This window comes from Mustelus asterias, chromosome 25, assembly GCF_964213995.1.
Source record: "Mustelus asterias chromosome 25, sMusAst1.hap1.1, whole genome shotgun sequence".
Taxonomy (NCBI): Eukaryota; Metazoa; Chordata; class Chondrichthyes; order Carcharhiniformes; family Triakidae; genus Mustelus; species Mustelus asterias.
The window spans coordinates 12423142-12438735 of NC_135825.1; the positions used below are offsets into that span (position 1 = coordinate 12423142).

The 15594-nt window shown below is 47.5% G+C and overlaps 1 protein-coding gene and 1 pseudogene across 1 annotated transcript in view; both read left to right on the forward strand.

The window, feature by feature from the left end:
• LOC144511796 (polymeric immunoglobulin receptor-like) overlaps positions 1–11487 on the forward strand; it is a 38464-nt gene extending 26977 nt beyond the window's left edge. Inside the window, exons 5-9 of the mRNA XM_078242132.1 lie at positions 755–1060; positions 4985–5308; positions 6607–6691; positions 8665–8764; positions 10795–11487. Coding sequence (XP_078098258.1) covers positions 755–1060; positions 4985–5308; positions 6607–6691; positions 8665–8764; positions 10795–10842 — 863 coding nt within the window. The 3' untranslated portion in view covers positions 10843–11487. The remainder of the gene's footprint in view (positions 1–754; positions 1061–4984; positions 5309–6606; positions 6692–8664; positions 8765–10794) is intronic.
• A 1035-nt stretch (positions 11488–12522) lies between these two features.
• LOC144479313 (5S ribosomal RNA) lies at positions 12523–12641 on the forward strand (annotated as a pseudogene).
• The last annotated feature ends 2953 nt before the right edge of the window (positions 12642–15594 follow it).

The following is a 15594-nucleotide window of genomic DNA, read 5'->3' on the forward strand; positions in this document are numbered from 1 at the left end:
GTGTTCATCCAGTATCTAAACAATTGTTTCCTTCCAACAGAACCTGTCTCTGTTCCTGTGCTCCGATTTTTGACACCACTTTATGTCTCACTTCCTGGGGGCTCAGTGTCCGTCTCCTGTGAGTCTGTCCAGGGATCACTTCCCATTCAGTACACATGGTATGAAAAGGCCCCGTCTGAAGATTCAAAGATCTCTGACACCAATAAACTGGATCTACATTGTCAATCCTTCACACGGCAACATCATCAATATTACTGCACAGCCTCAAATAACCAGGGAGAAAAATCCAGAATCACCGCCGCCCCTCCCCCTTTGATGTTTAAGTCCCTGTGGTAAATCACTGTTAGCTTATTACCTGTATATGTGACATGCCTGGACACATCCCTGCCGGCCCTACCCGAGACTCCTCCCCCCCCCCGGTCCAGGTATAAAGGCGACTGCTCCCCACCCCCCTGCCTCAGTCTGGACCAGTTCATCGGCATGGGTGTGCTCCAAGTCTTTTGCTAATAAAAGCTTATTTGTTCTTGCATACAAACTAGTCTTTGCTCGATTGATGGTGCATCAGTCCCCAAAAGAACGGTGTGGATTTCTACTGTTTTCACGATTTCAAATTTCTTTGGTCAGATCACCCCCATATAATGTGATGATTTTCTATATGAAGGATCACTTTCAGGAGGAATTTAACTCATTAGAATGTCTGTGTTTGAATGAAGCAGTTATTCCCTGTTCAATTCCTGAAATGTTGTCTCCTCAGGTGCATTGTGGGCAGAAAGGGAAGTGAGAGGAATTGTGGGAAGATCGATCACAATCGATTGTCACTATGGTGCAGAGTACCGGTCAAACGTGAAATATTGGTGTCGCGGCTGGACTCGCCAATGTGATGTTGTAGCAACAACAAATCGGCAAAATGGCAGAATATCAATCACAGAAAACAAGACACAAGGGGTATTTGTTGTCACTATGAAGGATCTTCGCTCAGGAGATGCAGGATGGTACAGCTGTGGAATTGAAGAACTTGGTCTCAATCCAATGTATCACGTAAAACTACAAATCTCTAACGGTACATTTCTCAGTGATTGTCTTTATTACTCTCGACTGAAATGTCAGATCAATGGCTCGAATTATACATATAAAGATGGGGGGGTGGGGCTCTAGTAGCGCAGCGGGCCGGGAGCCAACAGCGGAGGCCATTTTGCGGGCTTCCTGCTGGGTGCCACGGCCTCCGCACATCTCCAAGACTATGCTTTTTGACATAATCAGCTCCGCGCCAGAAATCTCCATTTCCATATGATTAGCGGGCCTGGGAATAAATTCCCCATGCCCGCTAGCATCTTCCCCCCCGCCATGAATGATCCCCTTCAGCAGGGTTTACTACTCCTCCCCACTAACGGGGAACAGGCAGCCTACCCCCGTTGGACGGAAGAGAAGCCATTGAGACCTTCCTGGCAGGTCAGGGGGTATAGGGGATGCCCCTTGGGCAGTGCCAGCCTGACAATACCAACCTGACACCCTACCACTACCAAAGGGGCAAACTGGCACTGTCCAAGGGGCACCTTGGCACTGCCCGGTGGGCATCGGGCTGTGCAAGGGGCGGGGCGAGAGGGGGGTGGGGCCTATTGGGTGCAGGTCCTACTGGGGAGGCCGACTGGCGGTGGGGGACCTGCTGCCACTCTGCCAGATTGGTTGGGGAGGGAGGGAGTGAGGGTGATTGGTGCTGGCCATCAGGGCAAGGGGGTTCAGTGCTGCCGGGGAGGGCGGGGTCTTGGGGATGGCCATCGGAGGTGGGGTGTCGAGACTGTCGGAGGGGAGATCCGGGCTGACAGGGTGGGGAAGGGGAACATCGGGGCTGATCATCAGGATGGCGGTTGGGTTGGGACTGTCCAAGGGGGTCGGGGAGATCAGAGGCTGGCTGAGGGTGGGGGGACATAGGGGCTGGTGCGGGAGGTCCAGGACACCAGCGATCGAGGGCTGGGAGGTTCAGAAGCCAGCGATGGTGGATTGCAGGGCTGGCCAGCGATCGGTCTGAATAACGATCAGGAAGCCAGCAATGGGAGGGTGGGACACTGTGCGTGTGGCGATCTCCGCTCTGACAGATCAGTGCATGCACAGTGGCCCACTCGGTGCTATGCTGCCAGTCTCTCGGGCGGAATAGGCCCCAGCCCCTGATTTTCAGAGTGAATCATGCTCGGGCATTCTGTGATGTAGAGTGTCGGAGATCCGTTATGGAAATCAAGCTTAAAAAAACCCAGCGGGATTTACTCCCATTTTCCCGCACGTTGGGAATTTTTTTCAGAGAATCCCAGGTGTGCATCTGACCTGGATTCGTAAAAACCTCCGCCAGAAGAAGCCAGGTGAGCATCATTGTGCCCTCGTGCGATGTTTCAGTCAGCGAGCACACGCATGAGGGGATCAAAAGTTACGGGGAAAAGGCGGGAGAATGAGATTGAGAAACATGTCAGCCATGATCAAATGGTGGAACAGACTTGATGGAGCGAATGGCCTTATTCTGCTCCTATATCTAATGGGGCTATGGCCTTATTGAGTCAGAAGCACACCTGCCGACAATCAAAAAGTCAATTTAAATGAATCAAACACCAATTGTCTGGGATTTTAATTTGTCCACCTGCCTTAACGGTTGGTGTGTGAGCCAATTGTCCAGGTAGCCGTTATCTTTCAGCTGAAACAAAATTAAAATTGAAAATCAGGCCACGATATATTATTTTCTGTCGAGCTACGAATATCTGACGTTACATTTCTCAGCGATTATCTTTATTCCTCTCGACTGAAATATCTGATCAATGTTTTATTTGTGACAAAACATGACAGCTCCGAAATTCCGAGTCTGGCAGCTAGAGGGCAGCGGTCAGGGAAACTGACACAAACCCTATTGTGGCCTGTCCACATTTCTGAAAATGGATTGCAAACATTCCCGAACTATAGAGAAGGAGGAACTCTGGAAAATCGCAATCTTCAGGGATGCAGTTCTAAGGAAATGGTTGGAGCTACGGGGTGACAAGTGCCTGGATCCTGATGGACTTCATTCCAGGGTCTTAGAAGAAGTGGCTAGTGAGGTAGTTGGTGCGTTGGTCTTAATTCTCCGAACACCCCTAAGTTTGGGGAAGGTCCCATTAGATTAGAAGTTGGGGGGAGGCGATCAAAGTGGGAAACTACGGGGCAATTAATTTATATCTGCCAAAGGGAAGATGTTAGAAGCTATCATTTAAAAAGCTACAGCAGAGTACTGGGATTGGCTCCAGGGAATCCAGCACTGTAAACATGATTAAATCATGTTCAGATCACGTTTAACAAACTTATTGGAGTTACATCGAAAAAAAGGAAAATAGAAGCATGATTAGGTCATTTGGCCCTTTGAGCCTCTGCCATTCAACATGATCATGGTTGGTCCTCTATCTCAGCACTATACTCCCATGCTCTCCTCATGACCCTTGAACTCTTCAGAGTCTAGAAATCTATTTCCTTCTTAAATATATTCAGTGACTTGGCCTCCACAGCTTTCTGTGGTAGAGAATTCCACAGGTTCACCATCCTCTGTGTGAAGAAGTTTGTTTTTATTCATTCATGGGACATGGCCGTCGCTGACTGGCCAGCATTTATTGCCATCCCTAGTTGCCCTTGGAGGGCAGTTAAGAGCACATTGCTGTGGCTCTGGAGTCACATGTAGGCCAGACCAGGTAAGGACAGCAGATTTCCTTCCATAAAGGACATTAGTGAACCAGATGGGTTTTTCCCACAATTGACAATGGTTTCATGATCATCAGTAGATTCTTAATTCCAGATTTTTTTTCATTGAATTCAAATTCTACCATCTGCCGCGGCGGGATTCGAACCCGGGTCCCCAGAACATTAGCCGAGCTTCTTAATAGCTAGAGATAATACCACTAGGCCATCGCCTCCCTTCCTCATCTTAGTCCTCAATGGCCTACCCTGTATACTATGACCCCTTTCTGTAGACCCTCCAGCCAGAGGAAACAACATCCCTGCATCCCTGTCCAGCCCCGGAAGAATTTTATCCGTCTCAATTAGATCCCCTCACATTCTTCTAAATTCCAGTGACCTCGGCCTCGTTGACCCAATCCCTCCACATACAACAATCCTGCCATCCCAGGAATCAGCCTGGTGAGCCTTCACTGCACTCCCTCTATGGCGAGTATGTATATTATCTTAGATAAATACATTGAACCTGCACACAGTACTCCAGATGGGGTCTTAGCAAGGCCCTATATAGGTGCAGTAAGACATCCTTGTTCCTGTACTCAAGCCATGAAGGCCAACATTCCATTTGTCTTCCTTGCTGCTTGCTGTTCCTGCAGGCTTGCTTTCATTGACTGGTGTACAGGAACACCCAGCTCTCTTTGTACATCAAATTTCCCAATCTATCAACTTTTGCATAACACTGCGTCATTCTGTTTCTCCGTCTGAAGTGGGTAACTTCACATTTATCCACATCATACTGCACCTGCCGTGTATTTGCCCACTCACTCAACTTTTCTAATCCACCTTGAAGCCTCTTAACATCCCCTCATCACTCACATTCCCATCATGTTTTGTGTGATCAACAAATTCAATGTATTACATTTGGTTCCCTCATCCAAATAATTGATGTATATTGTGAATAAATGGGGCCCAAGCACTGATCCCTTTTTTGGCTGTGGTTTCCGTAGATTCCCTCCAACTAGTTCACATTTGAGACACAAACAATTCAACAGCATTGAAGGCTAGTTACTGAGAGAAATTGTTTCCCATAATTTTTATGTTAACTCATTCACAGCATCATTGCTCTGTCCTGACCTGAAATATCGCTATCTAATGGCAGACATTGTAGTTCAGGATGCCAGCAGGATGGAGAGATATTGAGACCTGGATGTGTTGGTGAGATTGCCTGAATGAGATGTAGAAGTGGTTAGAATTGGGAACATTTGATTTTTAGGTGTTCAGTCAGTATCTGAATGTTTCTTTCCTACAGAACCCGTGTCTGTTCCTGAACTTAGATTTTTATCACCACCAAATGCCTCATGTTCTGGGGGCTCAGTGTCCGTCTCCTGTGAGTCTGTCCAGGGATCACTTCCCATTCAGTACTCATGGTATGAAAAGACCCCGTCTGAAGATTCAAAGATCTCTGACACCAATAAGCTGGATCTACATTGTCAATCCTTCAAACAGCAACATCATCAATATTACTGCACAGCCTCAAATAACCAGGGAGAAAAACCCAGTGAAATGGTTAACGTTTCAGCGATCAACAGATCAGAAAAAGACTGCAGTTATGTGACACAAATCAGCAGCGTTGGTAAGTGTCACTATAAAACACTGAATTTTTGGTGTTAACTGAATTTTAAAAAATGTTTATCCAAATTGGTTACAGCCAAAGTTGGTTCAGTCTCTCAGCAACTGGAACTGTCACATTCTGTCTATCTGGTCCCTGAAGATTTGCATTTTTGATGTAAATGAAATCATAAATTATTGTAGACATTCCAGTCACCCCACAAAATCAAAAGGAAGATTGATTCACTGAGAGTTTAGAAAGCACCATGCATATTTCTAGCCAAATGGAACCTCGAATGTCTCTCAGTTTGGGAAAGATGTCAAGGACAGAGTGTTGAAGAGTTGGATTCTATTGACACTCGAGGTGAAAAGTTTTTAACACTGAAACATTAAATATTCTTTGAAAGCAGCCTATACCTCCTGTCTTGTTCACAGTGAGCCGACACAATAATTCTCTGTTAAAGGAGCAGTTTGTCCCTGACACACATTTGATGAAGAAAATTGGCCTGTGAAGCTTGTTGCATTGAGCTGAGCTTCTGGAAGATTCTGTATCAGTGCAACTCATTTCTCACATTTTGCAGCAGACTGGGCACTGAAACAAACCCAATTATGGGAGTTCTCCAGGGAGGCGGGGGGGGGGGGGGGGGGGGTGGTGCGGGGTGGCGGGGATGCTCTACTGGCAGCAACATGGATTAATTCCATAAAATAGTCAGAAAATCCACTGCCGATGAGTGATGTTTCCTGTCACTGATGTAAGATCAGAAAACTGTCCTCGACACAGAGGGAACAGCCATTGTCAATAATAGCCGGAGACTGGTTGATGTATTCACATGACATTTGTCTATTATTTTAACAGAAGGGTTCCTTGAACAGCGAAACTCCATCAAACATTAACCGCCTCTCCACTCAGCGGCAGCAGTAATTCCACATTCACTATTTCACTGTGTTTTCATTGCAGAGCTGACCCCCAGGACGTTATAGTGTTTGCTGTGCCCCCAGGAACAGATTGTCCAGTGGTGGCAGAGTCCAGCTCTCTGACTAAAAGTTTCCTTTCTGTTTCAAGAAGGCAGAGCAGGTGATATCTGAATTGCAAACCTGGGTTCTTACTAATTACCGTAAGATCAATGCCCAGACAGAGGAACAAAACACAAATATTAAGTATAAACTAGGCCCTTTCCTCACTTCCAGACAGGGGAACATTGGAGGGAAATGAATTCTCCCAAATCCATTCTCCCAACCAAGTCCTGAGGTTCCATTTGGGAAGAGGGCTCTCTCGGTTGACTTAATCAGATGAATCTGAATATTATCCTCATGTCTCGATAGGAGCTGAATATACTTGTGAAGTTCTAACAACAAAATCACCCACAACTTCAACCACGTCTTCAGGATCTACACCTGTCAGTGAAAGGTACAGTGTTCTCAATGCTGATGTTTCCATTAGCATTGCTTTCCAATCAGAATCAATGATTATCAGTTTTGGCATGAGGCTTTCCAATAATTTACCAGAATGGAAATGCTGGCTGTGTTTCCATTGTGCTATTGTGTTTGCTTCCTTGTTGCTGGGGGGGTGCTTTCCCGAGGTCAGCTGCATTAGCAGAGTGCTGACAGAATTCTCTCTCAAAGCTGTCAACTCTCTGCTGGAAGCCATTGCGTATGTGCAGCCACATAGGTCTGCACATGCGCAATGGCTCCCTCTGCTGCTGCAGCAGCCTTTCTGGCAGGTTAAGCCCAGCCCCTCACTCCAGTGGCTAGAAACGGTCTAGTCCATTTTCTCTTGCTCTGAGTGCAGAGGACATGAAATTTAGACTCACCCACAAAACGGATCTGAAACTCTCCTGTCTTCACGCCAGCAGTTCAAAGATGTGTGCGTTAGGTTGATTGACCGTGCTAAATTGACCCTAGTGTCAGGGGGATTAGTGGGGGTAAATAGGTGGGGTTATGGTAATAGGGTCTGGGTGGGATTGTGGTCGGTGCAAACTCGATGGGCCTTCTGCACTGTGGGGATTCTATGATTCTAGCTGGACACTTAGAATTTTTCTCAGAAAATTACCCCCTTGTTTCTGTCAGTGGAAGTTCAGACTAAGAAGTGAGCTTTCTCTGTTTGCCACACCTTAGATGGTGCAGTTTTCATTATTCATGTTAATCACTTCACCGTGAACCCAATCTCATGGAGTTGTGTTTGTCACACTCCAGCGATGCCAGATTCCCTTAACCCGGTGTGTTCTGGAGTATCGCTGACAGGAACATTGCATTCACTGTCATCTTCTCCTTTTCAGTTGCCCAGTTTAATACATTGTTCCCAAACTGAGAGGGTTAAAGGCCGTCTGCTTCCAGCTGGTTCCGAATTTCCTGTTAGGAGGTGCACCAGGGAATTGTGGGATGATGAAAACAGAAAGTGCTGGAAAAACTCAGCAGGTCCGGTAGCATCTGTGGAGAGAGGAGCAGAGTTAATATTACTGGTCCACTACCAGCCACAGCTATCTCTCCCGCTCTCTCGCACCTGCAGGGAAGAGTAATCTGTGGTTGGTAGTGAACCAGTGATGGTGCCAGGAGGGATCGGCCGCAGACAGGCAGCGGAACCCCCCCCCCCGACCAGAGGATGAGACGTCACACCCCCTCCCCTCCCCCCCCCAGAGGATGAGATGTCACACCCCCTCTCCTCCCCCCTGAGGGGATGATACGTCACACCCCCTCCCCTCCCACCACCCCCCCCCACCCCCCGGGGATGAGACATCACACCCCCCCCAGGGGATGATCGCTCACACCCCCTCCCCTCCCAAACCCCACCCAAGGGGATGAGACGTCACACCCCCTCCCCTCTCACCCCCCCCCAGGGGATGAGACGTCACCCCCCCCTCCTCCTCCCACCCCCTCCCACCCCGACCAGAGGATGACCTGGGTCAGAGAGCCGTTGCAGTCTCTGACCCCGCTCTTCGGAGGCTGCAGTGGCGACTTCAGACTTTTAGTTTGCAGGTCGGTTACAGCGCGGACGCGGATCGGGCCAGAAGACGGCAAAGTGGGATTTGGCGGTAGGGTTGGGCGCGCGGTTCATTAAGCCCAACTTTATCGCAATTTCGCGCCCGAAGGTTTGGTAAAATCAGGCCCAATGTTTCTGTCCCAATGACCAGTCAATTCATAACATTCTTACTTCTAAGATTTTACTCAGCATTCCAGATATACTGAGGAAAGTTAATGAAACCAGCTCCATTTGATCTGTATCTAATGATCATGAAGTTGATCAGTGAAACTTTAGTTGATTGCTCCAGCTAACGTGCCTTGTCTGTGCGATGCTGCTACAATAGGTCACAGTGTAAAGAGGAGATTAATGTTTCAAACACGAAGCTGCCTCATTCCCTTCAAATCATTCTGTATTTCTTCCAGTTTGCTCAGTTCCTTCATCTGGAATGTGATTCGCTGGGGGCTCTTTACCCTCCTGGTGATTTGTGTGATTTCGGCCACATGGTACACGAGAAAATCTCAGGTGAGGATTATGGACTTTACAACAATCATTCTGCAAGTTTTCCATCAATTATCAAAAAAAACATTGATCGCAGATATTGTAAAGAAAAGGTTGCATTGAAATCAATGTCCACAGGGATAAACAAAGCCATCGGCACCAATGGTGGCTTTTTTAAAGGAGATGTAAGGGGGAGGTTTTTCACACAAAGGGCGGTGAATGCACGGCCAGAGGAGGTGGTGGAAGCAGATTCTATAACATCATTCAAGAGGCATCTGGATAGATACATGAAAAGGCAGGGAATAGAGGGATATGAACCACGTAGAGGCAAGATAATATTAGATTAGAGAGGCATCTGTATCAGCACAGACTTGGTGGGCCTGTTCCTGTGCTGTACTGCTCTTTGTTCTACCGTATTGCTCAGAACGAGTCCCACGGTTGTCACTCCGGCAGGACAGGCTGTGATTGAGCTCACCCTGACAGCAACTTAGTTTTCTAAAGATTGAAATGCTATTTTTAAAGTCTGGCCAGATTTATGAATTTTAAGATGGAACCTCACTCCCCACGTACACCCCCCCTCCACCGCAACTCAAACATCATGTAATACCACCCCCACCACTCCCAACACTGCTCCCAGCGTTGCTTGGCAACTTCCCTGGTACTTTCCCCGGCCAAGTGGCACGAATGTTATTTGCCACATGTCAAACCAAGCCTGGATATTGTCCAGGTCTTGCTGCAATTGGACGTTGATGGCTTCAGTATGTGAAGAGTCGCGAATTGTACTCAACATTGTGCAGTCAACAGCAAACATCCTCACTTCTGACCTCATGTTGGAAGGAAGGTCATTGCTGAAGATGGTTGGGCTGAGAATCCTTTGCACCCCGTGTAGTGATGTCCTGGAGCTGAGATGGCTGACCTCCAACCATAACAACCACCTTCCTTTATGCCAGGTATCACTCCAACCTGTGGAGGGCTTTCCCCCCCCGGGGGAAAGATGTAAGATTGTATTATTACCCCCATTCACTCTGATTTTGTTCAGGCTCCTTGATACCACACTCGGTCAATTGCTGCCTTGATGTCAAGGGCAGTCACTCTCACCTCACCTCTGGCATTCAGCTCTTTAGTCCATGTTTTAACCAAGGCTGTAATGGGGCCAGGAGCTGAGTGACCCTGGCTGAACCCAAACTGAGCATCCATGAGCAGGTTATTGCTGAGTAAATGCCTCTTGATGGCGCTGTTGATGACTTCTTCCATCACTTTACTGATTAGAGTCATAGAGTCATAGAGGTTTACAGCATGGAAACAGGCCCTTCGGCCCAACTTGTCCATGCCGCCCTTTTCTTTTTAAAACCCCTAAGCTAATCCCAATTGCCCGCATTTGGCCCATATCCCTCTATACCCATTGTACCCATGTAACTATCTAAATGCTTTTTAAAAGATAAAATTGTACCCGCCTCTACTACTGCTTCTGGCAGCTTGTTCCAGACACTCACCACACTCTGTGTGAAAAAATTTCCCCTCTGGACGCTTTTGTATCTCTCTCCTCTCACCTTAAACCTATGCCCTCTAGTTTTAGACTCCCCTACCTTTGGGAAAAGATATTGACTATCTACCTTGTCTATGCCCAATAATCTCAATGATTATTGAGATTAGACTGATGGGGCAGTAATTGGCCAGGTTGGATTTGTCCTCCTTTTTATGGAGACCTACGAGCAATTTTCCACATTGCCGGGTAGATCCCAGTGTTGTAGATGTACTGGAACAGCTTGCCTCGAGGTGCGGCAAGTTCTGGAGCAGAAGCCTTCACAATTATTGGCAGAGAATTAATCACAGCCACAGGGAAACATCAGTTACCCATGAGAAAGTCATGTTACATGTCTTCATGAGGGATACAAATGACAGTTCTTCCCAGCAATGGGTGATCAATGTGATCTCAAAACTGCCCCAAGCTTTGCCTCAATCTGCTGCCACTTCCAGAATTCTGTTCAAATCCGAAATGTCAATTGACGCATTGTTCTCCCAGTCTCAACGAATCTGATGATTTTCTTTTCCAGTCACTGAATGAATCCGATTCTCACAGTTCAAACAAAGTGGGAAATTGAAGATTCTGGGATTACATCTACATCGACGGAATTTTGCATCCTGGTCAAATATTCATTCCTCATCCAGCTTTGAACATTTCTTTTGCCAAATCTACATAATAAAATGTTTTTTGTCATTTAATGATTTTAACGTAAACTTTAGTGGCTGCGACCTTCAAGTTGCATATTTACATCTGGACAATAACTGATCTGTTTGCTGACTTAATGTCTGGAATTCTCGTTTCATATTCTTACCTTAATCTCTGTCAATTTAAAGACTAACACATTCTGTAAGAAATAGACAACATGATTTTTGCAGTCACTGGAAACAATTTGCTCCAATGATATGTTCCACATTGAATGTGCCTGTATAACAACAGGATGGGAGACACACTGGTTTAAATAAGAAGTTGTTTTCTCAAGATGGCACCGGAGTGAGGCGACTTCTTGCAAGCAGTGCCCAGCATACCTTCTAATTCTATCTTTTACTCTCGCTCTATTCTTTAAAACTTCATTCTAACTCTTTTAAACTATGACTGTACTACTACATTCTGCACTCTCTCCTTTCCTTCTCTATGAACAGTCTGCTTTGTCTGTATAGCGCACAAGAAACAAAACTTTTCACTGTATACCAATACATGTGACAATAATAAATCAAATCAAATCAAGAATGTATTTCCCTTTACTTCAGAAAGCTGAATTTCTCTTAATTTCATTCGGTTATGATTTTATCTTTATTTTAACAAATGCAATCTCCACTGTGAAAGTTTCCCTGTTTCCTAATGTTTACAAGTTCAGTTTCAAGCATGAAGCCTAATCCCCTGTCTGAGCGCCACCTCTCTTGTCTCCCCCACTGTCTCTGTGCTGTGGGACAGTTGCTCCAGCTGCTCGACAACAGCCAGTCCTGGATGATCCAAAATTACAACTGAACATTGTGAACAGTGAAGCCATTGTCTTTGTCCCCACAAGAAACACCTTTGACTCGATCTGTCTCCCCGTCCAATCATAGAAATCATAGAATCATAGAAACCCTACAGTACAGAAAGAGGCCATTCGGCCCATCGAGTCAGCACCAACCACAATCCCACCCAGGCCCCACCCCCATATCCCTACATATTTTACCCACTAATCCCTCTAATCTACGCATCCCAGGACACTAAGGGGCAATTTTAGCATGGCCAATCAACCTAACCCGCACATCTTTGGACTGTGGGAGGAAACCGGAGCACCCGGAGGAAACCCACGCAGACACGAGGAGAATGTGCAAACTCCACACAGACAGTGACCCAAGCCGGGAATCGAACCCAGGTCCCTGGAGCTGTGAAGCAACAGTGCTCACCACTGTGCTACCGTGCCGCCCCGAATTTCATCGCAATCGCATCCTCATCCACACTGTAGGTACCTCTTCACTCGGCTATTCCAATGCCTGGCATCTCCCACCCTGCATCAGCCCATCCAAATCCCTCTGCCAGTTTTACTGGGTTAAAGGATCTATGTAAATGCAAGTTTTGTTCTTGTACTTTACTCCACTCCACCCAAAAGGAAATAAAACAGGTCACACAAATTTAGGATGAATCTGCCCTCAACTGGTAGGAACTGGTTTTTAAGTAGTTGCAGCTTGATTTTACTGGAGGTTGCCAATTAACTGGTAATTCTACTGAACACATCAGAAATCCAATAGAGACTCCCAGTTGCTGAGTTGCCGACAACCATACTCGTCTCAAAACACCTGATCTTTTCTGACCACGGAAGCTAAAAAGACTCAGGCCTGGTTAGTACTTGGATGGGAGACTGCCTGGGAATACCAGGTGCAGTAGGCGACACAAAAAGATGTCCCAGTTGCTGAGTTGGTGCCAGTAATTTTCAACTGACTTCACTTGGAAACAGAGCACCTGTTGTCAATTGTACTCAGATTCAGGGAGGGGCCAATACCAGGACTGGGATATTGAGTGTGTAATTGGGGTCTGACAGATTCAGGAGTGAATTTGGCCTCTCTCTCCCTCAGACTCTCAGGGCCCGATTTTACCATTGCGTCATGCCCGTTGTCGGGCGTGAAAACGTGGTAACGTCGGGTGTGAGGCCATTAACGCGATCCGCGCCCGCGTCTGTGCAGATTACCACTTTACCGAAACCCAGGAATGGCAGCGATCCGATTCGAGCCCGAAATGGGCGCAACGGCGATTTAAATGCATTTGCATGCATTTCAATTGAATTAATGAACTATCCGCCCAACTCTATCAGCATTTCCCCCTTTACCACCGCGTTCGCCGATCCGGAATCGTGCCAAAATGAACCTGCTGAATAAAAGTCTGAATCGGGCGCTCCAGCTGCTGAAGAGCGAGTTCAGAGCTTCCAACGGCTCTCTGACTCAGCTCGGTGGTGGGGGGGAGGAGGGAGGCGGGTCAGATCATTCTCTGGTTGGGGTGGGGATAGGAGTGAGGCCAGATTGTTGTCCAGTTGAGGGGGGGGGAGGAGGAAGAGGTGGGTCAGATGTATCTCTGGCGGGGAGGGGGGTGGGGAAAGGCCGATCATTGTCTGGTGGTGGGGGGTGGGGTGGGGAAGGCTGATCATTGTCTGGTGATGTGGGGGGAGGCCGATCGTTGTCTGGTGCTGCGTGGGGGGCTAATCATTGTCTAGTGGGGTGGAAGGAGAAGGCGGGTCAGATGTTCCTCTTGGGGGTGGGGGGGGGGAGGTGAGTGAGGCCAGACCATTCTCTGGGGGGGAGGGTGGGGAGCGAGGCCAGATCGTTGTCTGGGGTGGGGTGGGGGGGTGAGTGAGGCCAGATTGTTCTCTGAGGGGGGGGGAGGAGGGAGGCGGGTAAGATGTATCTCTGGTGGGGAGAGGGGGGGAGAGGACCAATCACTCACTGGTGTGGGGGGGCAGATGTATCTCTGGTGGCGGGGGCGGGGGGTGGGGGGTCATGGGGGTCCGCTCCCATTCTGTGGGCGTTCAGTGGGGGGGAAGGAGGCAGGGGGTCGCGATCGATTTGGGTAATGGGAGGGGGGAATGGATGGATAAGTGGGACAGTGATGTCTGTGGGGGCCATCGCTCCCGCTTTTCGCTCCCGGGCCACTTTCTCCGCTTTCTGCGGCCCGGGAGTGATCTGACACGGGCGCGCTTTTTCAAATTCTTTTCGAACTGCGCATGCAGATTCAGTCCCGTGATTTTTTTTTCAGGCTGAGTGCGAATGGGGGCGCCTGAAAGCAGATTTCCAAGTCGGATCTGAATTAGGCCCAGATTCAGCACTTAGAATGAAAATGGTAAATTCGGGCCCTCAGTGTGCAGGTTACAATAGGTCCCCCTCCCTCAGTCTGTCACTAAACCTGAGACTCAGACTATTACTGATAGTACACAGTGTGACTGGGGCTTATACAGGAGCTCTTGCCTTGATGTGTGTCTGTGTGGGGGTTGATGTATCTGGGGTTGAATTCCCAGCATCCCTCTCTCTTGACTGCAGCAACTTCCCCCCTATCCCCACCAGCAGCACCCCACCCCTCACTGTATTGTAACAGAGAGGTCAATTCCTTTCTCCATATGGAACAGATCGCTGTTCGAGACCTGATTTTCTGATTGGTTTCAATGGTTGAAAAGGTTTTGTTTGAGATAGAATGCTGCGAGTGAATGTTCCATCCTAAATGAACAGAAACTCAGTTTAACCACAATGCATTCTCTCCTCAAATAAGTTGATGTTTGACGACCAACAGCTGAACTCTGAAAAAAATGTTTTCAAGCTTGTTGCACCTCATGGTGGTTTAGCCTCGAGAAAAAATGTGTTGCTGCTCTCAAGGCTGAGGTGTGATAGAAACCTGTGAATGTACGATAGCTGTTAGGTACTAAATGAAGGTTTGTGTTTGCAATTGGGAGAAGGGGATCTGCATTGTTACAGGGCTTGTTAGAGGCAAACATCATGGTCGCTGATCCATTATTGGGCTCCATGTGATCCAGATGGAGAAACAGTGCACAGGTGTACAGGTTTCATAGGAACCGCACCATGAGTCACTTACCCCGGAGGGAGGCGCTACTGAGCTGGATGAAGTCTTATGAATCATAAACAAAAGGAAAGGCCAAAGCTGAGTGAAAATGGATGGATAGATCTCCATCGATTCCCAAAAATCCTGAAACCGTCATCAGTTAAACTGTGCTGGGAAATGAGGCTGTAGTTCCTGCAGCTCGGGAACATTGATGGATCTTTCCGGAATTGGGTGGCAGTTTTCTCAGGACTCAGAGGAATGTTCATGAACTGTTACACTCGGGATGTTACAGAAGCTTCCCAAAGGCTTGCACATGGCTAAATAACATTGAGAAACAGGGAACAAAGCTGTTTGCTTCTCATCGTTTTCTCAGGTTTCCCAAGGTGAGGACATCATTCTCAGCTCACATGTGGCTATTTATTCACAAAAACACAATCCCGACATCAATCAAAAAAAGATTTGACTGAATCAATGTTCTGATGAGTGATATGTGGATGGAAAACACGGAAGTTTATATTTAGTTCCCTTGGCAGAAATACCTAAGAGTCTCAATCTTTATCAGAAATCGATGTGGCTCCTAACTGCGCACCATCCCATACTGAGACAAGCAAGGATAAAATGGTGTCCTGAGCTTGGATTTTATGATCAGAGTGTGGTCCCTCACAGCCTGGCATTAAAGTAAGGGGTGAGCCTGCCCCCATCTGGCTGGTTTACCACTCACCCATTCAATGCCCTTTGGGATTAAAGCCGCCTTCAAGGTGGAAGTCCCAGTTCTGGGAATGGGCTGCCAATCAAATGGCCC